The 26,365-nt window shown below is 44.4% G+C and overlaps 1 protein-coding gene across 4 annotated transcripts in view; it reads left to right on the top strand.

Annotated features, from left to right (window-relative positions):
- Positions 1 to 24,266, top strand: part of ANKS1A (ankyrin repeat and sterile alpha motif domain containing 1A) — a 390,648-nt gene extending 366,382 nt beyond the window's left edge. For all 4 annotated transcript variants that reach the window (XM_077295484.1, XM_077295481.1, XM_077295483.1 and 1 more), the window contains 2 exons: positions 10,878 to 10,969; positions 20,706 to 24,266. In XM_077295484.1, the coding sequence (XP_077151599.1) occupies positions 10,878 to 10,952 (75 nt within the window). In that variant the 3' untranslated portion in view covers positions 10,953 to 10,969; positions 20,706 to 24,266. The remainder of the gene's footprint in view (positions 1 to 10,877; positions 10,970 to 20,705) is intronic.
- The last annotated feature ends 2,099 nt before the right edge of the window (positions 24,267 to 26,365 follow it).

Below are 26,365 nucleotides of genomic sequence, written 5' to 3'. Positions count from 1 at the left end.
ATATTACTCCCATAAAGACCACACATTATGCCGGGATATTATAATATATATAATATCACACATTATGCCGCCAAGTATTGTGTGATCTATGTGACGGTATTATATGTGATCTATATGGCAATATTATGTTTGATCAGTGTTGTGGAATGATGTAAAAACTAAATGACGGTGGTATATGAGAACTATATTGTGGGATTATGTGTGATCTATGTGGCAGTATTAGGTGAGAATTATATGGCGGTATTATGTGTGATCTATATGGTGGTATGTGAGAACTGTATGACAGTATTGTGTGATCTATTTGATAGTATTGTGTGTGTGATCTATATGGCGGTATTATGTGAGATCTATATGGCGGTATTATGTGAGAACACTATGGCAGTATTCAGAAAGCGGACCCATTCTATGGTGGTTGTGGCTGAGCACCTGCACGTGGGTCTGGGGTAATAGAGGGGGCAGCATGACCTCCAGTTAGGTGCAGTCAGGGCTGGTGAGGCAGCTGAAGAGAGGGGTCTCATTTTTATCGTTACTATATGGCTACATTTCCTTCCCCGCATCACCCCGTACTTCGCCTGACGTCTCACTTTCACACATCGCCAGGACAGGATGGAGAAGACAGGGTCTGAGGAGGGGAATGGGGTCTTTGCATGCAGAGTCTGGATCAGAACAGGCCATCAATCCGCAGAAATGTTTCCTGGATTTCTGTGGAGCAGACGGTCCATCCATGTGTATAAAAGACAGCGCTGTATGTACAATCCCTGGCTGCTCCGCGCACTGAACAGGGTGCCCCCCATAGACCAGCACACTGCTCTCCTGAAATACTCTGTGCTGCTGTCACCCTGCTCCCTCCACCACATATCTCCCAGAATCCTTGCTGCCTGCCATCCTCGGTGACTGTCTACTTGTTAGTATAAGGCTGCCGTCGCACGTTCAGTATTTGGTCAGTATTTTACCTCAGTATTTGTAAGCCAAAACCAGGACTGGGTGATAAATACAGAAGTGGTGCATATGTGTCTGTTATACTTTTCCTCTAATTGCTCCACTCCTGGTTTTGGCTTACACATACTGAGGTAAAATACTGACCAAATACTGATAGTGTGACGGCAGCCTTACTCTGCAGTCACCAACAAAATGGCTGCTCACTGGGTTCCTGAATCCTCTCATCCCTTAGCAAACACATAGAAGGGAAGGAGAGGAGACATCACACACGTCAGCAGACTCCGCCCATAATTACTGCAGTGCTGTAATGTGAGCTAGTTGTACACTAGGTTTTTCTGAAATTTCAGCAGCTGCTCCCCCTAGTGTTTAAAAGTGGAAATTCCAAAACTTTTCAAATTATTTTTCATATTTTACTAAATTATAAACAAATGAAAATATTTTTTAAGAAAATGTAAACATTAATTCTTTACATTTTTACAATTGCTGTAAAAAAAATTTTTTTGATGGCACCTTCCCTTTAAGGGTATGTGTCCACGGGCCGGATTACATCTGGATTAGCTGCGTACAACCCGCAGCATCCAGATGTTACAGCATAGTGGAGGGGCTTTTCTGAAATCTTGTCTCCACTATGCATGTGAACACGCATCCTGCGTTTACGGACATGCGGCCGTCTTATTAGAACGCAGCATGTCTGTTTACCTTGCGGCGACACTTCGTCACTGCAAGGAAAATAACAGGGTACTATGTATGGGGTGCGGCGATTCCGGATGTGTGCAATGAACACATCCGGAATCACTGCGTGTACAGAAGGGGGCGCCGGTTTGGGTGGAGCGGGTTTTTTGCTCAGTCCAAAGCGCCGTCAATCCAGACAGTGGACACATACCCTAAGGCTAACTAATCACTGAGTGGTCGTAACCATGGATACCTAAGCAGTTGGCAGGTGTAAATGCACCTTTAGCTGAACAGCATATACTTATGGTTTACCAGGTGATAATTGATGTATAGTGATCATAGTTACTGAAGATTTGAGAAAGGGTTAATCATTAAACAAAGCAAGCTTCCTACATAAGTGTGATATACTGTTCTCTGGTATTAATTCACACTTAAGTTGGGGATGGCCTTTTCTTACTAAAAATCATGCAGATCTTCTGCAACCTTTATCGTCTTAAAATTCTCCCATGGGTAGACTTTAAAACTTTCTTACACCCTACTAATTTAGAGAATGAGAAAAAACTTCATAAAGTATGTACCAATTTGCCCAAAAGAAGGAAAAATGATTGCCCTAGTGGTGGTCAGATAAGATTTTCGGTAAGAGAAACATATGCATTCACATATTTTGTTTGTAAAACAAATTCTTCTATGACATAGATTTTTTTTCTCCTTCGCCTCATTGGGGGACACAGACCGTGGGTGTATGCTGCTGCCACTAGGAGGCTGACACTAAGTGATACAAAGAAAGTCAGCTCCTCCCCTGCAGTATACCCCCTCCTGCTGGCTCTCAGCTCCTCCCCTGCAGTATACCCCCTCCTGGTGGCTCTCAGCTCCTCCCCTGCAGTATACACCCTCCTGCTGGCTCTCAGCTCCTCCCCTGCAGTATACACCCTCCTGCTGGCTCTCAGCTCCTCCCCTGCATTATACACCCTCCTGCTGGCTCTCAGCTCCTCCCCTGCAGTATACCCCCTCCTGCTGGCTCTCAGCTCCTCCCCTGCAGTATACCCCCTCCTGCTGGCTCTCAGCTCCTCCCCTGCAGTATACCCCCTCCTGCTGGCTCTCAGCTCCTCCCCTGCAGTATACCCCCTCCTGCTGGCTCTCAGCTCCTCCCCTGCAGTATACCCCTCCTGCTGGCTCTCAGCTCCTCCCCTGCAGTATACCCCTCCTGCTGGCTCTCAGCTCCTCCCCTGCAGTATACCCCCTCCTGCTGGCTCTCAGCTCCTCCCCTGCAGTATACCCCTCCTGCTGGCTCTCAGCTCCTCCCCTGCAGTATATACCCTCCTGCTGGCTCTCAGCTCCTCCCCTGCAGTATACACCCTCCTGCTGGCTCTCAGCTCCTCCCCTGCAGTATACCCCCTCCTGGTGGCTCTCAGCTCCTCCCCTGCAGTATACCCCCTCCTGCTGGCTCTCAGCTCCTCCCCTGCAGTATACCCCCTCCTGCTGGCTCTCAGCTCCTCCCCTGCAGTATACCCCCTCCTGCTGGCTCTCAGCTCCTCCCCTGCAGTATACCCCTCCTGCTGGCTCTCAGTTCCTCCCCTGCAGTATACCCCTCCTGCTGGCTCTCAGCTCCTCCCCTGCAGTATACACCCTCCTGCTGGCTCTCAGCTCCTCCCCTGCAGTATACACCCTCCTGCTGGCTCTCAGCTCCTCCCCTGCAGTATACACCCTCCTGCTGGCTCTCAGCTCCTCCCCTGCAGTATACCCCCTCCTGCTGGCTCTCAGCTAACCAGTTCTGCTTTTCAGACCCCAAAAACTCTTTTTACCTTTACAACAGACGAATGGGGCGACGGATTCTTTCATGTTCCGATCTCCCCGAACTAACAACAGGCGAGCACGGGAGTGTTACCTCTCCGTATCCTCTCCTGCGACGTGGGAAGCCACTGCCTGAGCTGATTCTAGGGGCGACGGGCCCCTTCAAGGGCACCGATCTCCCCCTTCCCTTATCAGACGAGCACTGGGGTGTCACCTCCAGTATCCTCTTCTGCAGCCAGGCCTATTGCCGGACATCTGCCCTGCCCACCAGGTTTTACCCTCGGCTGTTCAGAGGCACTCTCCAGCGTGGTGTCCGAGCAGCCCCCGCTGCACCACCACTATTAAGAGCGGATGGTACAAGGAGGCGGACGGTTCCTCTCCTCCTCCCTGCTAAAGGGGACGATGGATTGAGGACTTTTCTTATCCCTGCACCGTCCAAACAGCAGCAACAGCAGAGGATCTTTTTCTACCTCTGACCTGCTGAACAAAGCTGCATACTGGGGTAAGTGGCGAGACTCGAGCGGTTGGAGGGCTCTGCGCAACCGGCGTTTTTTCCCCTCGTTCGGCGCCGGCTGGCTTCAAAAGTTTAGCCCCCTGCTTCGGGTTTGTGTAGGCCGCAACCCGGAACTCTGCCCCTGCTAGGCCGCGCTTCAGGCTCCGCCCCCCATTCAGGCGCCTCTCATTCAGGACGAGAGCTCTATTCTCTGCGGCCATCTTCATGCTCTTGCCATTTCCGGACACGAGCTCATCCGGAAGTGGCTGCTGCATCGCACCGGTGGTATCCAGCGCTAAAGACAACGCTATTCCAGACCGGGGACTCAGAATCTCGGTAAGGAGAATCCTCCCTCCGCACCCTTCCCCCGCACGCACCCCGGCAGCATAAAGGGACTAGCGTTCCCTGTTTTCAATACTTAAGACCTGCAATCTCTGGTTGTCCAGCAAGCTCTGGTCTTAAAGGCACGGGTCTTAAGGGTACATGACCGCATTCCCTGGTCTTAAAGACGTATGCCCAGTAGTCGCTGGACTTATAGCTACATGTCCAGCTTTCCCTGGCTTTGTAAAAACACATGACCAGCATTCCCTTGTCTTAAAGGTTCCCTAGTTTAAAAGGGGCACATTACCAGCATTCTCTGCTCTTTAAGTCATGACCAGCCAGAAGCCGGTCACCTTTCCCAGAGTACTTAATTCAAATGAGCTCAGGAGCCCGCCGCCGATCCCGGCTCTTCCCAGAGTACCTAGTTCCCCTCAAGAGGCTTCACCTCTGGTGTAATCCTTGAAAAATGCCCCGGTCTTAAAGGCACATGACCAGCATGCCCTGGTCTTAAAGGCACATGACCAGTATGCCCTGGTCTTAAAGGCACATGACCAGTATGCCCTGGTCTTACGCACATGGCCAGTATGCCCTGGTCTTAAAGGCGCATGACCAGTATTCCTGGTCTTACTCACATGGCCAGTATGCCCCGGTCTTAAAGGCACATGACCAGAATGCCCTGGTCTTAAAGGCACGTGACCAGTATGCCCTGGTCTTAAAGGCCCATGACCAGTATGCCCTGGTCTTAAAGGCCCATGACCAGTATGCCCTGGTTTTAAAGGCACGTGACCAGTATGCCCTGGTCTTACGCACATGGCCAATATGCCCTGGTCTTAAAGGCACATGACCAGTATGCCCTGGTTTTACGCACATGGCCAATATGCCCTGGTCTTAAAGGCCCATGACCAGTATGCCCTGGTCTTAAAGGCACGTGACCAGTATGCCCTGGTCTTAAAGGCACGTGACCAGTATGCCCTAGTCTTAAAGGCCCATGGCCAGTATGCCCTGGTCTTAAAGGCCCATGACCAGTATGCCCTGGTCTTAAAGGCACATGACCAGAATGCCCTGGTCTTACTCACATGGCCAGTATGCCCTGGTCTTAAAGGCACGTGACCAGTATGCCCTGGTCTTACTCACATGGCCAGTATGCCCTGGTCTTAAAGGCACATGACCAGTATGCCCTGGTCTTAAAGGCACATGACCAGTATGCCCTGGTCTTAAAGGCCCATGACCAGTATGCCCTGGTCTTAAAGGCACGTGACCAGTATGCCCTGATCTTACGCACATGGCCAATATGCCCTGGTCTTAAAGGCCCATGACCAGTATGCCCTGGTCTTAAAGGCACGTGACCAGTATGCCCTGATCTTACGCACATGGCCAATATGCCCTGGTCTTAAAGGCACATGACCAGTATGCCCTGGTCTTAAAGGCCCATGACCAGTATGCCCTGGTCTTAAAGGCACGTGACCAGTATGCCCTGATCTTACGCACATGGCCAATATGCCCTGGTCTTAAAGGCACGTGACCAGTATGTCCTGATCTTACGCACATGGCCAATATGCCCTGGTCTTAAAGGCCCATGACCAGTATGCCCTGGTCTTAAAGGCCCATGACCAGTATGCCCTGGTCTTAAAGGCACGTGACCAGTATGCCCTGGTCTTAAAGGCCCATGGCCAGTATGCCCTGGTCTTAAAGGCCCATGACCAGAATGCCCTGGTCTTAAAGGCCCATGGCCAGTATGCCCTGGTCTTAAAGGCCCATGACCAGAATGCCCTGGTCTTAAAGGCACGTGACCAGTATGCCCTGGTCTTACTCACATGGCCAGTATGCCCTGGTCTTAAAGGCACATGACCAGTATGCCCTGGTCTTAAAGGCACATGACCAGTATGCCCTAGTCTTAAAGGCACGTGACCAGTATGCCCTGGTCTTACTCACATGGCCAGTATGCCCTGGTCTTAAAGGCACGTGACCAGTATGCTCTGGTCTTACGCACATGGCCAATATGCCCTGGTCTTAAAGGCACATGACCAGTGTGCCCTGGTCTTACGCACATGGCCAGTATGCCCTGGTCTTAAAGGCACATGACCAGTATGTCCTGGTCTTAAAGGCACATAACCAGTATGCCCTGGTCTTAAAAGCACATGACCAGTATGCCCTGGTCTTACGCACATGGCCAGTATGCCCTGGTCTTAAAGGCACATGACCAGTATGCCCTGGTCTTTAAGGCACATGACCAGTATGCCCTGGTCTTTAAGGCACATGACCAGTATGCCCTGGTCTTAAAGGCCCATGACCAGTATGCCATGGTCTTAAAGGCACTTGACCAGTATGCCCTGGTCTTACACACATGGCCAGTATGCCCTGGTCTTAAAGGCACATGACCAGTATGTCCTGGTCTTAAAGGCACATTAACAGTATGCCCTGGTCTTAAAAGCACATGACCAGTATGCCCTGGTCTTAAAGGCACATGACGAGTATGCCCTGGTCTTAAAGGCACATGACCAGTATGCCCTGGTCTTAAGGGCACATGATCAATCCGAAGCTGGTCACCCTAACTGAGCTCTGGAGCCCTCCGCCCCTCAGTGGACTTTGTCACTAACCGCAACCCATGGTTTCTCTGACCAAGAGATTGAATCCCTCTGTGAACCCTCTGTGGCTCGGAGTGCTCGCAGGACCGATATACATGGTCCCTGTCCTACAATGGGAGCCCTCGGCTAGCAGGGGCTGCAAGTATTCTAGAAAAACGTACAGGTGTCTAGAAAACGGAAGTTTCATTTCCTGATCTCTCCCCTATGATTTGTTGAGAACAACGCTCTGAATATGGATCGGATATTGCCTTGGATTGCCAGAGCTTCAGAAAAAAGAGGGACTCGCCTATTTATATCACCAACAAATTGACGAGCGATTCACTGGACAGAAGCCTCTACGTGGGGTGCCATACCTGGTCTGATTTTAAGGGCGACGGGTCCTTTAATGGGCACTGATCTCCCCCCCCCCCCCCCCACGCACACCATCAACAGACGAGCACATGCAGTGTCGCCTCCATGTATCCTCTTCTGCATCCAGGCCTAACGCCAGACAACCTGCCCTGTCCACCCGGAGACCTGAACTCTGTGGATGTACAGAGGCACCCCTTTTTGGCGTCCGAGCACCCCCCTTTGTATCACCACTATTTAGCGGATTATGCAAGAAAGCGGACGATTCCTCTCCACGTCCCTGTTAAGAGGATGGTGGATCGAGGGTTCCTAATTTTCTACTCTGCACGACGATGGCAAGAGACAGTTTTTTCCTGACCTGCTGTATGCAGCCCCGCATAGTGCCACTTGGCAGACTAACCGGGTAGAATTTCTTGTGGTATACTTACCAGTATCCCTGCCCGATGTATCATCAATTAAAATACCACAAATGGTCGGATAGCAAATCTGGTTCGTTCCGTCTTGTGGCTTCGGGTTCAGCGCTCTACCCTTCCTTAGCCGCCACATGGGTTGCTTGACCAATAGTCTCCTGGTCACAGACCTTAACTACTTCGATTCACACAAGTAACCTTTCCCCGAAGACAGTACAGCTGGCCAATCAAATCTTCTGAGCGGGAGACTAACAAGGGATCGTATCTTTTCTACAGACCCAACCAGCAGTGGAAGCGTTGTCCAGGACAGTCTAGATCTAAGGGATCTTGGTTCCAAAAAGGGGGAATGAAAAGTAAGACCATTCCTGGACCTCAAACTTCTAACAACCTTTGACAAGGTCCTCCTTTTTCAGATGGAGTTCCTCTGCTCAGCCATTACTTCAACAGAAAAAGGTGGAGTTTCTGGCATCCATCGAAATTCGGGATTCTTACCCTCACATTCCTATTTTTCCCCTCTACAATAATCCCTTCGCCTTTCCATTTGCGAACAGCATTTTCAAGTCACGACTTTGCCCTTCGGCCTGGCTACCGCACCAGAGTGATCGCAAGGGTCATGGCGGTTGTCATGTGCCTCTTGCACCCTAGAAGCATGGTCATCCTGCCCTATTTGGTCGACTTTCTAGCTGCTCTTCCAGGACTACGCTGAGTCGTCTATATCACTTGCAATACCCTCTCACTTGGGCTAGCAGCTAAACTTAGACAAGTTTTTCCTCATTCCCAGCCCAGCAGATCCTTTTTGAGGATGATCCTGCACAAGAAGGATGGTAATTCTCTCTCGAGTGAAGGTCGTGGCCCTTCAACAGGGAGCTCGTGCACTTGATCACTCATTCCCTCGGTTCATTCAATTCGCTAGGAGGGTTCTGAGGAAAATGACGACAATGGAAGCAGTTTCTTTTGATCCTCTTGTTTTCAGCAAGTCAATCAGGCTTTCAAAGGGTAGTCTCTGAGCTCCTTCCTCATCCAGAGCCTTCTCCTGGTCCAATGGTTATTAGGGAATACCAATGCCAGTCTTCTCCCGATCATGCTCTGGGGATCTGAACGGTACGGCTAATCCTACAGCAGGGCCACTGCCTTCAGGCGGGTCAACCATCTGTCTTCAATTGGATAATGCCACGGCTGTGCCATACGTCAACCATCTAGCAGGTACCCACAGTCAAGCGCCATGGCCGAGGTACCTCGCACACTCTGATGGGCCGAGATCTATCATTCGGTGATGTCAGCAGTACATATCTCTGGAGTAGAACACTGGGCGGCAGACATATTCAGCCATCAGGATTTCTCTTCAAGTGAGTGGGAACTTCACTCGGAAGTCTTCCATCAGATCTGCCTTCACTGGAGTACTCCAGATGTAGGTCGGATGGCGTCCAAACTGAACGCCAATGTACTCCAGTTCATGGTTTGGCCTCGAGATCCAAGACCATCACAGTGCATGCTCTGTTCTTCCATGGTACCAATTTCCATAACCCCTCTTCCACTACTTCTGAGATCTTTTTGGAAGCAGAAAGGGCCCCAGTGATCCCGGGAGACCCGCACTGACCATGTCAGGTTTTCTCGCTTGCGGTACTAGTATTTTTACGTCTTATTGCGACAAAACTGCAAATATGGACTTTCTCGCAGGGAGTCTTCACCTGTAGTTCTTCCCTACCGCGTACCGTTAGATCTGTGGGACCTTAATGGTCCTGGGGATCTTACAGTAGATTCCTTTTTTGATCCGGACAGACTTTACTATCAGGGAAGGTCGCTCCCCTTTTTTCTCTGTGTTCTTGTCATCCTGATGAGTCTTCAGAGCTCTCCGCTTCTCGATGGTAAGTAGGCTTCCTGACTGTCACAGGAAGGGTTTAGCCATTTCATCAGCCATGTTAGCCTGGTGGATTCTTTTCACCATCTAGGAGTCCTTCCGTGCTAGATGTCAGCCTATCTCCCTGTCTGAGGGCTCTAGGCACCAGACATCGGCAAGCACGGCCGCAAGCTTGCAAATTCCTCCAGACCACATGCATTCTTGAAGCACTATAATACCCACACTTCCACAGATGTGAGTCTGGGCAGGCGGACTCTGCAGGCTGCGGTGGCACACTTGTAAGTAGCGGTTACACAGTCTGATCTGATGTCCCCACCCAGGGACTGCTTTGGGACGTCCCACGGTCTGTGTCCCCCAATGAGGCGAAGTAGAAATAAGGATTTTTGTGTACTCACCGTAAAATCCTTTTCTTCGAGCCATTCATTGGGGGACACATCTCCCTCCCTATTATTAGTTTGTGCTTGTTTTATAATTTGACATACTATACTCTCATATATAATGTGACGTGCTATACGCTCATATGTTGTTATTGATCTCCTCCTGCTTTTGCACCGAACTGGTTAGCTGAGAGCCAGCAGGAGGGTGTATACTGCAGGGGAGGAGCTAACTTTCTTTGTATCACTCAGTGTCAGCCTCCTAGTGGCAGCAGCATACACCCACGGTCTGTGTCCCCCAATGAATGGCTCGGAGAAAAGGATTTTACGGTGAGTACACAAAAATCCTTATTTTTTTATCTAGATTATTAGTACCCATTCCACATCCTTGTCTGCAAAGTAGATGCCCAAACACTGTTTGTCCAAAGTCAGTTTGAAACTTATGGACATGTTCTATGTACTGGACTATATGACATATCTTGGTGTCCTCTCCAAAACAAAATGGAGAAAAAACTAATAATCGGTAATAAATAATTTGCATAATAACACTCATCGTCAACCACCTTTAATACAGATCAAAATGACAGGCAGGAAGCTATATGCCATAAAATCATGAATATTTTTATTGATGCAATATTAAAGGATTAAAAAGGAAAAAAAATTGGTCAGTATGGGGAAAACAATATACAAAAATGGTGCGAAAAAATGAAGATGAATCATCACCTTTAAAAATAGAGCTGTTATTAGATTGAGAGTAAAAGGCACATATTCAGAGACCTTATTCATGGAGCAAAGGAAATGCCTCCAAAAAAGTGTACCATGTATAATATAATAGTCAATATAACATGCTCAACAGCAATGCTTATGACATCCTTAAATGCATCCCGTTGCCAGTCAATATAATAGTGACAGCCTCCACATAATTAAACTGCAAGAGCCTTGGAAAAGTTTCAGCTAGTGCCTAATTATAACTTGCTTTTGCAGCCGTTGTAAGGCTGGGGGTGACTTTCTGATGTTTAAGTAGATAAAACATGCATTTGATAAAGCAAATTGCATAACATATATATGGTATGATTCCCACATCAGATAGAGTCTTCAGAATGTGAGCAGTCTGTCATCTCTCATGGAAGTGTACCTTGGACAGTGGACCCCAAACCATAGTACTGTGCTGAAGTAATGTGAGTATTTTAGTGATTATTATAATATATGTTTTTGATAAAAATAAAAAAAAAAGGCTTACACTGTATTGCTCATATGAGACAACAATTTCTGATAAAGGGAATTTGTTACTGTTACGTGTAGCCCAAGCTAAGGGCAGCATGAATTAAACACTTTATGTGCTAATACAGCCAACTATGTTTTGTTCTGAAATGCTGCTTTGTTCTGAAACCAAATTTGAAAGGCCCTGATTCACCAAAGCTTTTACTCCAGAATACTAATGTGAAAAGCAATGAAAAGACATTCAGTGTTTTCATGCCGTTTTCATCCTACTCTGACAAAGTGGGTGGGATGGGAGCGTTTTTCCACGAGGCGTAATCGTGTTCCTTACCCCACAAATCTTACTCCAGTGCACATGGAGGTGCATCTACTTTGTCCCTCACCAGATTCATTTAGAGGCGTGTGCCTCTTAATGAGTCATAAGACAAAACTGTTTTACAATAAGCAAAGCGATGACTAATAATTATTTACAAAGTTGCCTAAGGCAAAAGAATCCCTTGATTAAAGACTGTTAAAGTATGATTTTTACTTCTGTACTTAATAAAAGAAATACTAAAAGTACAAGATACAATTGGCATAAATAAGTTAGAATTACTAACTGTGGGATTATTAACTATCTGAATGTATCCCTATAGGGAGAGTATTATTGCTATATAGTGCGGCTGCAGTCCTACACTATATTATTAAACAGCTATTGAGGTATGCCATCTCTCATGCTATCTGCCTCCTCAACATGTTTGACCACACTGGCATCATAAGGGATATGAGGCTAATAATTAGCTGATTAACAGAAATAGACTTTTGAAAGGTTGGATTGTGACCTAGATATCCAATAGGAAGTGATGTGAGACATTAGGTATCTCTATCTATGTCCAATAGAGCTGTTATGTGTATTAACATTGATGGGTCAGCGAGTCTGTTATATTGCTATATATTGTGTATAATATAGTGCCTTGTCCAATGTCTACTGTGTCACCTTTTGACCATGCTCTGGCCAAGTTTAGGGAGGACCTACCTGAGCTGGAGGACAGTGCTTGGGAGGAAGTGATGGATTCACTTTGGTTATCAGTTGTAAGTGCAAGGGACATGCTAAAACGATTTAGGTTCATACAGGAGGTATAGTAAAGCCCAGGGACAGGCTGTGTAGAATCAGTGTGCCTGAGGCAGATTTATGTTTTTAGTGTTGTGCAGCCCCTTGGGTCTCCCTACACTTAGTTCGGTTCTGTTCCAAATTTAGCCCATTCTGGTGAGCTCTTGTCCTTCTTATACATACCCATTTTGACTTTCCTAGAATCCTCTCCTCACAAATATATTTATTAGACAACTCAGAGGAGATAATTTGACATTTGTATAGGATACTTTTTATATATATACTGCTTTTTTGAGCCTGGAAGTTAGCAGACACACCACCTATATCAGTCCCAGAGAGTTTGCATGGAGCACTAGTCTGGATCCCTAACTGCCACCCTATTCAAACCCCAGACCCAATTCTAGTGATTGGCAATCAGACATTTACTGATGGGGAAAATAAATATTTGATACTGCAGATTTTGCAAGTTTTCCCACCTACAAAGAATACAGAGGTCTGTAATTTTTATCTTGGGTACACTTCAACTGTGAGACACGGAAAATAAAACAAAAAATCCAGAAAATCACAGTTTGATTTTTACATATTTAATTTGCATTTTATTGCATGAAATAAGTATTTGATACAATGGAAAAATAGGAACAGAAACATTTGTTTGCAATTACTGAGGTCAGACATTTCCTGTAGTTCTTGACCAGGTTTGCACACACTGCACCAAGGATTTTGGTCATCTCCTCCATACAGATCTTCCCCAGATCTTTTGGGTTTTGGGGCTGTCACTGGGCAGCATTGAGTTTCATAGTTACATAGTTATTAAGGTTAAAGGAAAACTTTAAGTCCATCTAGTTCAACCCATAGCCTAACCTAACATGCCCTAACATGTTGATCCAGAGGAAGGCAAAAAAACCCATGTGGCAATGAGTAAGCTCCACCTTGGGGAAAAAAATTCCTTCCCGACTCCACATACAGCAATCAGACTAGTTCCCTGGATCAACGCCCTATCAAGGAATCTAGTGTATATACCCTGTAACATTATACTTTTCCAGAAAGGTATCCAGTCCCCTCTTAAATTTAAGTAATGAATCACTCATTACAACATCATACGGCAGAGAGTTCCATAGTCTCACTGCTCTTACAGTAAAGAATCCGCGTCTGTTATTATGCTTAAACCTTTTTTTCTCTTCGCCACGACAGCACCCACTGAGAGAGGGGATCCGCCCCTAGGAACAGGAAACCCTATGGAGAGATAAAAAGGGGGCGGTCCCCTCGCTCCCACAGTTTGGTTTCCTGTTCCTACGGGAATCCATGGAGAGAAGAGGATACCCAGCCTGGATGCCGCCTGCGCGGTTTACCTTAGAGGACGGCAGGGGCTCCAGGGCTGGAAGCAGCGTCGGGGGTCCTGGCTCAGTTTCCCCCCTCTGCTGGCAGACGCCGTGAGGCCAGGACGGGTGGTTGCTGGCTCTCGGGATACCAGCCGGTTTCGTCTGCGGGAGCAACGCTGTGATGCGGTCAGCGTCGCGCCGTTCTCGGCGGACGCCTACACAGCATGGAGCCCCAGTGTATTCCCCCGGAAATACAGGTAAACTTCCGGGGTGATGGAGGAGGACAGCGCCTGCGCTGACACCGGCGGCAGCGCAGGCCCATACAGTGTGGCCGCGACCCGGAAGTGACTAGCGCTTCCGGGTACAACCGGAAGAAGATGGCGGCCCCCATATGAAAGGACGCCGGCGATATCGCTCCGGCGTCCACTATGGATTCTGCGCAGGACGCTGTGATGTCTTCGTTAGAAGCCACCGCATCCACTCCACGCAGCCATGCCAGCACCAGCCGCTCTAAGCAGAGCGGATCTTCTAGGAAAAGCAAGTCGGATCGTGCTATTCCTCAACCCGTGCCTCAGTCTCCTCCCCATCAGCCGGTACCTTCACAAACAGCTTCACTGGGTGAGTGTATATCTACCCTATTTAGGCTGATTACTGTTCCCTCTCCCTCACACCCTAGGCCAAAAGGACTGAAAAAACGAAACACAGACAGTGTGCGTTATGTCTCCAGCCCCTTCCGGATAGTCATAAAAAGAGGCTGTGTAAACCGTGTATTGACTCTACCCTACAGGAAGAAACCTCGGTTAGATCTGAGGATATTAGGGTCATGATCAGGGAAGAATTACGAGCCTTACATGGTTCTGACAAAGAGCCACGTACTAAAGTGAAAAAAGGATACGTTTCCCCTATATCTGACCAGTCGTCTGACAGAGAAAATGCAGACTCGGACATTTCCCGTGAATACGTTTCCTCTGATGAGGATCAAGATACATGCTTTCCCACCGATAGCATTGATAACCTGGTAAAATCAGTCTGCAACACCATGGGTATTGAAGATTCTAAGGTCCCTAAAACGCAGCAGGATATCATGTTCGCTGGTCTGTCAGAAAAGAAAAGGCCCTCCTTTCCTGTAATATCAGCCTTAAAAGATCTAATCAAGAAAGAGTGGGAAAGCCAGGGGCAAAGGGGTTTACCACCAACCTCAAAAAGACGTTATCCCTTCAATGATGACGAGTTCTTATTATGGTCAAAAGCCCCGAAGGTGGATGCGGCAGTGGCATCCACATCCAAAAAATCCTCACTGCCCGTGGAGGATTCGGGTTCATTACAAGACCCATTGGACCGCAAAACCGACTCTCTTTTAAAAAGAGCTTGGGAGTCATGTACGGGAGCCTTTAGGCCGGCAATATCGGCTACATGCACCGCTAGGTCCATGCTAGTCTGGCTAAATGACTTGGAGGAGGGACTAAAAAGCGGTCTCTCTAGAGACAGATTAATGTCCTCTATACCCCTGATCAGAGGGGCTACAGCCTTCCTGGCGGACTCATCTGCTGACTCCATACGCTTAGCGGCTAAGTCAGCGGGACTCACGAATGCAGCACGTAGAGCCCTGTGGCTTAAAGGATGGAAGGGTGATCCCCAAACAAAATCTAAATTGTGTGGCCTCCCGTGTCAGGGTGAGTACCTGTTTGGTACTAAACTAGACAAAATTTTAACTAAAGCGGGAGAGAGGAAGAAGGGCTTCCCTAACGTTAATTACCTTCCATCCTATAGGAGAGCATTCCGGAAGCCCGTGTTTAATAAAAGGAAAGATTTTAAGAACCAAGACCGCTGGGCCACTAGAGACACCAAACAAAGGGGTGCATTCTTTGGGAAGCGCCCTTTCAAACCTGAGGACAAACCCCGTTAGAGCGGATCTACCTGTGGGAGGTAGATTATCCTCCTTCTCAGATAAATGGCGGCTGATAACATCAAATAGTTGGGCAAATGATCTTGTCACCTCCGGCTTAAAATTAAGATTTTCCCGAGTCCCTCCGGACTCATTTCTATTGACTTCATTAAAATCTCAATCACAACAGGAGGCATTGGAGCAGGAAGTAATGAGTCTTCTGTCCAAGGGGGTTCTGGTGGAAGTTCCACTTCCTCAGGAGGGCAAAGGGTTTTACTCCCCTTTATTTCTAATACCAAAACCAGATGGATCATTCAGAACCATTATAAACCTTAAGAAATTAAACACCTTCTTAGAAAATCAAACCTTTAAAATGGAGTCTATCCGATCCACCATAAAACTCCTGTTTCCCCATTGCTTTATGACGGTTCTGGACTTGAAAGATGCGTATTACCATCTCCCAATCTTTAAAAAACATCAACAATATCTCCGCGTGGCGGTTGTCATAAAAGGATATATACGGCACTTTCAGTATACAGCAATGCCCTTTGGACTATCAATTGCTCCAAGGGTATTCACTAAACTAATGTCAGAGGTCATGTCATTTCTAAGATTAAAAGACACCCTCATAATCCCATACCTAGACGACCTTTTAGTGGTAGGAAAATCCCCCTCACAATGTCAACAAAGGTTAAGTCACATGATTTCATCCTTGCAGAACTTAGGATGGATAATAAATTGGGAAAAATCTAGGCTGATCCCAACGACTCGGCAAGTATTTTTGGGGATTATATTAGATTCTATAAGTCAAAGATGTTTTCTCCCAGAATCTAAACAAATAACGGTGAGGAATAAAGTTCAGTCTATACTAGATAAACCCATAATTTCCCTTCGGGAAGGTATGTCCTTACTTGGCTCCTTCACGTCATGTATCCCGGCGGTTCCATGGGCCCAATTCCACTCGAGGTGCTTACAGTATGCAATTTTACATGAGGAGATAAAATTACAAGGGCGGTTAGACGGTAAAATATCCCTTTCTAATGACGTAATCCAATCTCTAACCTGGTGGCTACAACCAGATCATCTAATTAGCGGGGTTCCCTGGGAAATTAAACCCTCAAACATAATATTTACGGATGCCAGCCCTCATGGTTGGGGGGCACACTTGGGGGACCAGGTTGTCCAAGGGTTATGGTCGGTTACGGAGTTAGACGACTCGTCTAATAAAAAAGAACTAAAAGCCATCTATCATGCCCTATGTGAATTCCTCCCACAGTTGCACGGAACACATACCAGGGTACTCTCAGACAACATGACATCAGTGGCTTACGTCAACCATCAAGGCGGAACGAGATCAGGCACTCTCATGTCTATAGCCGAAAACATCTTGACTATAGCCGAAAATCATCTTCTGTCCTTATCAGCACTACATGTCCGAGGGATAGACAACGCAAAAGCAGACTTTCTCAGTCGTCATACCCTCCATCAAGAGGAGTGGGTGTTAAATCGTCGGATATTCAATATGATAACTATAAAATGGGGTATACCCGACATAGATCTCTTCGCTACAAGGGACAACAGGCAAGTGAAAACATTCGCCTCAATGTTCCGGACAGACAACCCCGATGTTCTCGACGCCCTCCAGATTCCGTGGACATTTCAGAAAGCGTATGCCTTTCCCCCGATGATTCTTCTTCCAACAGTAATCAGGAAGATAAGGGAGGACAGAGCGAATGTGATCTTAATTGCCCCGTTCTGGCCAAAGAGACCATGGTTTTCTCTGCTCAGAGCCATGTCCATCTCGGATCCATGGATTCTCCCAGAGAATCAAGATCTGCTTTTCCAGGGGCCCTTCAACCACCCTCTTGTGAAGGGTCTGCGGTTGACAGCCTGGGATTTGAGAGGCAGCTGTTAAAGCTAAGGGGCTTCTCTGATAAAGTAATTGATACCCTACTGCTGAGTAGGAAAAGATCCACTACATCGATCTATGTAAAAGTATGGAAGAAATTTTTAAGCCTCTATCCCTCAGCCCTGTCAAAGGAAATTCCAGTCTCTCTCATTCTCGAATTTCTCCAGAAAGGACGGGACTTAGGCCTTTCAGTTAATACCTTAAGAGTGCAAGTTTCTGCGCTAGGGGCTCTGTATAGTCACAACGTTGCGGGAGATAGGTGGATATCCAGATTCATTTCAGCCTGCCAGAGAGCAGAACCGGTCCAAATTCCCCATTCACCTCCTTGGGATGTTAATCTGGTCCTTGAAGCCTTGACAGATCACCCATTTGAGCCTCTACATTCTGCTCACATTAAACATGTCTCCCTCAAGACTGCTCTTCTTGTCGCCTTAGTATCGGCAAGAAGGGTGAGTGACATACAGGCACTGTCAGTAGATCCTCCATTTATGTCAATATTGCCAGATAGGATTGTCCTAAAAACAGACCCTTCCTACTTACCTAAAATGTGTACTAAATTCCATAGATCTCAAGAAATTCTTCCTACCTTCTATAATAACCCTACTAATCAGGATGAAGAAAAGTACCATACTTTAGATGTGAGAAGGGCTGTGATAACCTATCTAGACAGGACTAGTCCCTGGAGGAAGAGCAGGGCTCTCTTTGTTTCCTTCCAGGGTCAAAGGAAAGGAGCTGGGGTTACTAAAGGCACATTATCCCGATGGATTCGGGAGGCGATATACCTGGCCTATTCATCTAAAGGGGAAAATCCACCTGAGACTGTGAAGGCACATTCCACCCGGGCGATAGCATCATCCTGGGCAGAGCGAGCAGAGGTTCCGATAGAACTCATATGTAAGGCCGCAACCTGGTCGTCCCCTACTACCTTCTATAGTCACTATAGACTAGATTTATCTGCCTCCACTGACCTGTGTTTCGGTAGATCAGTTCTTAACATGATAATCCCCCCCCCAAATGACTATCTCTGAAAGTCTCTCAGTGGGTGCTGTCGTGGCGAAGAGAAAACACCGGATTACGTACCGGTAATGCTCTTTTATAGAGCCACGACAGCACCCCTTCACTTCCCTCCCTTATATATTAGTTTGCATATGAGCACGGATAAGGGTGATTGGTTCTTGTAAATATTAGTAGTCTAAGATAAAATGATAATAAAATTGCCTACTAATACTGGTGGGCGGTTCCTCGCAATCTCTGTAACCCAAAACTGTGGGAGCGAGGGCACCGCCCCCTTTTTATCTCTCCATAGGGTTTCCTGTTCCTAGGGGCGGATACCCTCTCTCAGTGGGTGCTGTCGTGGCTCTATAAAAGAGCATTACCGGTACGTAATCCGGTGTTTCTTCCAGACGTAGAGGATGCCCCCTTGTCCCTGTCTCAGGTCTATGATTAAAAAGATCATCAGAAAGGTCTTTGTACTGTCCCCTCATATATTTATATATTAAAATATGATCACCCCTTAGTCTTCGTTTTTCCAAACTAAATAGCCCCAAGTGTAATAACCTATCTTGGTATTGCAGACCCCCCAGTCCTCTAATAACCTTGGTCGCTCTTCTCTGCACCTGCTCAAGTTCAGCTATGTCTTTCTTATACACCGGAGACCAGAACTGTGCACAGTATTCTAAGTGTGGTCGAACTAGTGACTTGTATAGAGGTAAAATTATGTTCGCCTCATGAGCATCTATGCCTCTTTTAATGCATCCCATTATTTTATTTGCCTTTGTAGCAGCTGCCTGACACTGGCCACTGAATATGAGTTTGTCATCCACCCATACACCCAGGTCTTTTTCATTGACGGTTTTGCCCAGAGTTTTAGAATTAAGCACCTAGTTATACATCTTATTACTTCTACCCAAGTGCATGACCTTACATTTATCCCCATTAAAGCTCATTTGCCATTTATCAGCCCAAGCTTCTAGTTTACATAAATCATCCAGTAATATAAAATTGTCCTCCCCTGTATTGATTACCCTGCAGAGTTTAGTGTCATCTGCATAGATTTTCTATTGGATTCAGGACCTTGAAATGCTTGTTGTCTTGGCTGTGTGTTTCGGGTCATTGTCATGCTTTAAGACCAAGCCATGACCCATCTTAAATGCTCTTACTGAGGGAAGATTGTTGGCCAAAATCTCGCGACACATGACCCCATCCATCCTCCCTTCAATACCGTGCAGTCTTCCTTTCTACTTTGCAGAAAGGCATCCCCAAAGTATGATGTTTTCCCCACCATGCTTCATGATTGGGATGCGGTTTGGGGGGTTTTACTCATCATTTTTCCTCCTCTAAACAGAGCAAATGGAGTTGATACCAAAAAGTACTATTTTGGTCTCGTCTAACCAGATGACCTTCTCCCATGACTCCTCTGTATGATCCAGCTGGTCATTGTCAAACTTCAAACGGGCCTGGATATGTGCTAGCATGAGCAGGGGTACCCTTGCGTGCCCTGCAACATTTTAATCAATGACGGCGTAGTTTACTAATGGTAATGTTTGAGACTTTGGTCCCAGCTCTTTTCAGGTCATTGACCAGGTCCCCCCATGTAGTTCTGGGCTGATTCATCCTTACCCCACGAAGCGAGCTCTTGCATGGAGTCCCAGACTGAGGAAGATTGACAGACAATTTGTGTTTCTTCCATTTTCTAATAGTTGTGCCAACGGTTGTTGCCTTCTCACCAAGCTTCTTGCCTTTTGTCCTGTAGCCCATCCCAGCCTTGTGCAAGTCTAAAATTTTGTCACTGGTGTCCTTAGACAGCTCTCTGGTTTTGGCCATGGTGAAGAAGTTGGAGTGTGATTGATTGTGTGGACATGTGTTTTTTATATAGGTAACAATTTCAAACAGGTGCAATTAATACAGGTAATGAGTGCAGAGTAGGAGGGCTTCTTAAAGAAAAACTATTAGGTCTGTGAGAGACAGAATTCTTGCTGGTTGGTAGGCGATCAAATACTTATTTCAAGCAATAAAATGCAAATTAATTATGTAAAAATCATACAATGCAATTTTCTGTTATTTATGTTTATATTCTGTCGCACAGTGGAAGTGTACCTACTATAAAAATTACAGACCTCTCCATTCTTGTATGTGGGAAAACTTGCAAAATCTGCAATGTATCAAATACATATTTTCTCACTGTATCAGCTATCCGGAGCATAGGTGATTTATGTATTGTGGAACAATCTCTTTAAGGCCAAAAATAGATCACCTCTGTTCTCCTCTGAATTATGTTGCTAAAGTATTATTTAAAAAAAAAATCATGAGTTATCCCCCCTATCCTGTGGCAATATTCCTTTAATACATTTTGTAAGATATTTTATGCATCAAATAACATGTTTATTGAAAAAAAACATGTATTATAAGCAAAGTCTCATCTAAGCTTTGTTCTGTAAAAAACAATGTATTATTGTGATTTGTGCTTGCTTTAAAATCTTAACTTTTCTTGCAGTTAATGATCAGCACACTGCAGTCAAAGGACAGACATTTGCAGTTCTTCAGTTTTTCTCTGGTAACAGAACTTCTGAGAAAAGCATAAAAATGTGGACCCCAACTGACCAAGGAAATGAAATTCTACCATTATCACGATTCAGAACTAACAAATGGGTTCACAAGTGATCAGAATAATCCTCATTTCCTGTACTGAAGAAAAACTTTAGAGGAATAAGGAAAAAATGTTATGTGAAGTTTTTCCTCCAATACGACTAAAGTAGCGTTCTCTGCAGCTCTAAGACTGCTCTCTGTCCCATACCTGTTTCTTTTACCAGGTGGTATCTGTGCAACCACTCCTGATCGCAATGTAGCACTTTTTTAGGGTGAGGGTACCAGTTCAGGACATGACCATTGAAGGCAATGTGAGGTGTATATTGTGTTTGTCTCTTCCTTAAGTAAAATAGCCTAATAAACAATTGTCTACCTTTTTAACTTTTTTCTTTTACTCTTAGTCAAGTATATTTTCACAATGGAAATTTATTGCAGCACACAAATTGCTTTATATGTTAAAGGGGTGGTCCGGTGCCTAAATGGCTTTTCTAAAAATCTATCTTTTACAGTCTAGCCACTTTTTTTATTAGCTTTATTATGAAATATCCTACACTTCTCCCTATCTAGTTAATCCATAAATGTGTTTTTTTTTGTTTACTGCACTTCTTGTGATGTTTCATTCGAAAAGAGTCTCAAAAAGGACATGACTCGCTTTCCTACAGCATCTATCACCCCTCCTGGAAAAGGATGTCATCACGGGGCAGCGCTACAGTTACTTACTACAGATTTTTGCATTGCAACCCTCTGAAGATGTCCTTTATTCATTGGAACAGAAGCTGTGGGTGAGTTGAGTGCAGTGCCAGCACTCTTCTGTTCCTACCTCTTCATCTTCTAACTGTGAAACAAGCTGTGGTCACGTAACGGAGATAGAAGCAGTCAGTGACACCAGCACTGCCCTACAGCTTCTAGCACTGCCCTCAAATGAATTGTCCTCAGTTGCGGCTCTTTTGTCACTGCTTCTATCACTGCATCCTGATGATGATTCATTTGAGAGCAATGCTAGAAGTTGTGGGACACCACTGGTATCACTTGTTGCCTTTTTCTCCTGCCCTTTGACTACATCTTGCTTCAGTTAGAAGATGCAGCGGCAGAGATGGAAGCAGAGTGCAGGCACTGCACTCAACTCTCACACACCTTCTATCATCATATGTCCATGAAATCTTCAGAGGACAGCGATGCAAGAAAGTAATTGCAGCACTGCCCCTGATGATATCCTGTTCCAGGAGGGGCAATAGATGGTACAGGGAAGTGAATGCAGCCCCAGCCTCCTGTGATGTCACGTTTGATACTTTTCCCAAAATGAAACGTCACAGGAATTGAAGTAAGAAAGGCAGAAGTGTAGGGCATTTTATAGTAATGGTGAGTGTGTGTTGATAGATATTTAGAAAGGAAATTTTATGTACCGGACCAATGCAGTGTTTGTCATTGTGTTTGAAACTATTTCTTACAAAAATATTTTAATAATAAGTAGTCTGGCTTTGATTTAGGGAGGACATGTTGTTGAGGTTGATACATGAAGAATTGCTCATTGTTTTAAGTCCTTTAAACATATGCATGATACTTGTTATTCACTCTGTTAAATGTAAGGAGTTTTGCAAACTAGGTATTGCTAGGAGTATGTTTTTATCCTATTAGGCTACTCATTAAGTTTAAGCTAAATTGCCAAACACTATTTCTAACAGTGCCCTTCGGTCAGGTTACCAGTTATCATGCCATCATCCTATTTTTTTTTTTTAAAGAGCATTTCTTATATATTTTTATGGGAAGAGCTATCGGGAGCAAAGGAAAAATCAGACGGTACATTCACCTATTCTTATTATTTTGTATGTGAGCATTTATCTTTGGATATGGAAACTGTTTTCCATTTCAGCTCTGCTTAAAAAAAAATCTGTCTCCGCTCTTCCAACCTGTTGACTTGATTGCTCCCAAACAGAGTTTAACTCTGGAAGACTTTTGTGGTTTTTGCCTACTGTAGGGATAGTCAGTTTATCTGGCACTGTTTTTGTGCCGTCTGCATTACCACACTAACATTTTTAGTCCATACTAGTTTAAAGCTGCTATATATAATCCTGTATTTATCTTTGTAGTGTATGATTGGTATTTTTGAGTTGAATCTGATATATTGATATGCATTTTATGAGCGGTACAATCGTCCCTGGTCCCTAATTTTGTGGATTCTAGCCTTTTAGCTATTAAATTAAATTAGTGGCTGGCTCTTCTAAAGAAATAAGAGGTGGTGTTCCTAAACAGGACACACTATTGTCTCTCCAGACAAGTTGGACAACAATAAATGATACAGAATTTTTCTGCATGTTAATATTGGACAAACTGGACATGCTGAATATCAGTTTGCTGTCCAAGGGGAGCACTGCTGTATAATGAGGCTGGATTCTTACATTGAATATATGCTGCGCTGTATAATAATCTTTACACTAACACAATGAACTGTAAACTCGTTATAGGTACTGGGAAGTGCTCCTACATAGAACATGTCACCATACATAATGTCATGATCGAGTTTCACTGTCAAAATATTTTTATCTGTTTACCTACCAAAGGAAATAAATAAGAGACTAGTAAGTTTCTGTTACCGACTGTGATTGGCCCGAACATGTTTTATAGTTCAACAGGAAAAATAGCTTAGAGCAAAAACATACAGAGACGCCACTATCCTAGATCTCAAGTTCCTATACATTGTGGGCTTTTCTCTGGTTCCAATTGTATGCTTTCCAACACGTTTTGGTAAATGTTTACTTAGCGTGAATAGAGGCAATATAAAAAGTTTACATTTTATGGTATCACTTGCCTCTAATATGTAGGAAGATACTAATCAAATGTTTGTTTCTGGGTTGCTTTTTCAATAAGGACTTCATGTGAATTCAACATTTTTACTAAATGTGTGCTTGCTGTAAAGTGGAACTGTAACATTTTCACTATCAGCACAATATGTATAAACTGTAGAATATGTTTCATTTTGTGTTTGGACTTTCACCTCCATTTGTTATAAATTCTAAATTGGATTTGATTAAACTCATTTTCTGTTTTTGTATTTAAAACAAACCTTCCCCTTTCTGTTTGAAAGGTTGGCAGGATGCTGTATATCTATGCACTATGAAATTGTGCAAGCATTGACTTCAGGCTGTTTGGAAGTAAATGCTGAGCACTCACTGCCTTTACTACTGCTTGTGTTAAGAATTCATCAGAAATAGTTGCCTTTCCACACAGAAAAACAATGTTTATATAAATTGACACAGGTTAAGGAAGGATTTAAAATATAGGCAACGTCAAGCAATATGAAGTATTGGCCCTGATATGTACAACTAATAAAGTCCAAAAAGGGTCAGATGGGTGCTAACGACCCTTAAGTGCTAAGTTCCATTAAATATGAAAGAAGCATCAAAAACGCCATGTTGTCTTAATTTTTTATTGTACAATGTACTTTAACATGAACTAAACTATATTTTATGGATTTTGAAACGGTCATTGGAGAATTTGAGTATGTTTAAAATTCCTTTAATCTATCACTCAGTAGTCTGGTACTCATTCCAGGCACATAAGGCTCAATTCATTTTTTGTGATTTAAAGAAGTCATTTTTTCTTTTGAGGTTGTGGTATTCATTGATGTATTTTGCTCCAAATTCTTTAAAATGGCACACATGGTTCATGAATTTTGCGCAGAATAAAAAATGCTTTTAAATGTTCTCTCTTTTTTGACATTTTAACACAAAAATACATATTTCGCTAAAACAGCACAAAATTTACGCAAACTCTCCAGGTGCTACTATAATTACTATGGGGAGGGACTAGACTACATTTATGCAAAAATATTGCTTTTGAGGAATCTGATGAAATAAAATATTGAAAAATGTCACACATTAAATAATTTGGTTCAAATGAAAAAGTGAAGACCACTAACCTAGTCAAATTGCCACAACTGCAATAATGAATTGGGCACATAATTTCTTGAAAGTTAGTAGCAAGTAATTTTTTAATTTCAAATCATTGAGGTTAATTTGTGACATTAAAAAGTGAAATAAATTAATTTGTCATAATGTTGCTTAAGCAAAAAGAGTGTAATGCAGAAAAAATCCTCAGCTTTGAAAATGGCTACCATGACTTTCTAATATTTGAAAAATATTACCTCTATTATAGTTAGTTTTTCATTGAGAAGAATAAAACAGACTGAAGCCATATGAATAGAACCATAAGCTTTATTCACACTGTTTGAAAATCTGTCTCCTGAACACCTATCCCTCACCAAATGTGGCACTGGAGCCTGAAATAACAAGAAGGGAATCGATGTGTCAATGTAATGGCACCCATTTCTATCACATTATAGAGTTTGACACGTATATGACACGTTTTGCACCTTTTTATATATTTTTTCTCCATTTGCACTGGTAATCTGGCAAGTCCTCATCAAAAAACGGACTTAGAAAACACCCCTAGTGATAAATTTTGCCTAATGACCAAGTGAGTATTTTTCCTTTTTACCTGGATCTCTTACCTCTTATGATTAAAAATGTCAAGAAGGTACAAAAGTATTCAAGCAGCCTCACATTTGGATATTTTTCTTATTTCTTGCAGTATTGAGGAATATTTAAGTAATTGCTACAAGATGCTCATGATACTTGCTGCAAGACCTCATTCTGGAGCTCCTGACCTAGTCAATTGACAGCAGTTGCTCTTGTAATGATTACAGGAGACTGATTTACCTATTTTTCTATTTAAGAGCATATCACTTCTCAACATTGAAATTTCAGCATCAAGAAAGAAATGTCCTGAAATTATGAAAATCAAAGGATAATATGAAAGATAATATGAAGGATAATATGAAAATTATGAAAAAAAATTAAATATGATTTTCAAAGGGCCTCAGTATCTAGTATGAGCACCTTACAGAAGTAAACACAATTACTCGCGATGTCATGATATCAGTCAGGTTATTAGTAGTCTGAGGAATGTTCTGCCATGCTGAATGCTTTGAGCCATGCAATTATTAAGATGCGCGGCTGACAGCTCTTTGTAATTGCCAAAAAAAACTGTTGAAAAAATAATGGGAACACCTTAACAACACAATGTACCGTAACTCCCAAGTCAATCACACTTCTGTGAAATCAACCTGTCCAATTGTGAAGTAATACCAACTGTGAATTAAATTCTCTTGCTGTTGTGCAAATGGAGAAGACAACAGTTAAAAATTATAGACAATTATCAAGACAACCCCAATAAATGAGTAGTTCTGCAGGGGGTGATAACAGACCATTTCTCTGTCATTCTTTTTGGTTGTTGTTTTGGTCACTTTTTTGCATTTTGTTATTGCTCTCACCCCTGGGGATACCTACAGTAGTATGTGACGATGTCTACAACACAAAGTAGTTGCTCAGGTAATGCAGCTCATCCGAGATGTCACATCAATGCGAGCTCTGGCAAGAAGGGTAGCTGTATCTGTCAGCACAGTGTCCAGAACATGGATCAGATACCATGATACATAGAGGGTCCAATAGGAGAGAAACAACCCAGCAGCAGAACCTCTACCTCCTTTCTGCAAGAGGAGGATCAGTGCCA

The sequence above is a fragment of the Ranitomeya variabilis genome, chromosome 3 (assembly GCF_051348905.1).
Source record: "Ranitomeya variabilis isolate aRanVar5 chromosome 3, aRanVar5.hap1, whole genome shotgun sequence".
Classification (NCBI taxonomy): domain Eukaryota; kingdom Metazoa; phylum Chordata; class Amphibia; order Anura; family Dendrobatidae; genus Ranitomeya; species Ranitomeya variabilis.
The sequence above is the reverse complement of the archived record's forward strand: the minus strand, read 5'-3'. Positions and strand labels throughout refer to the sequence as shown.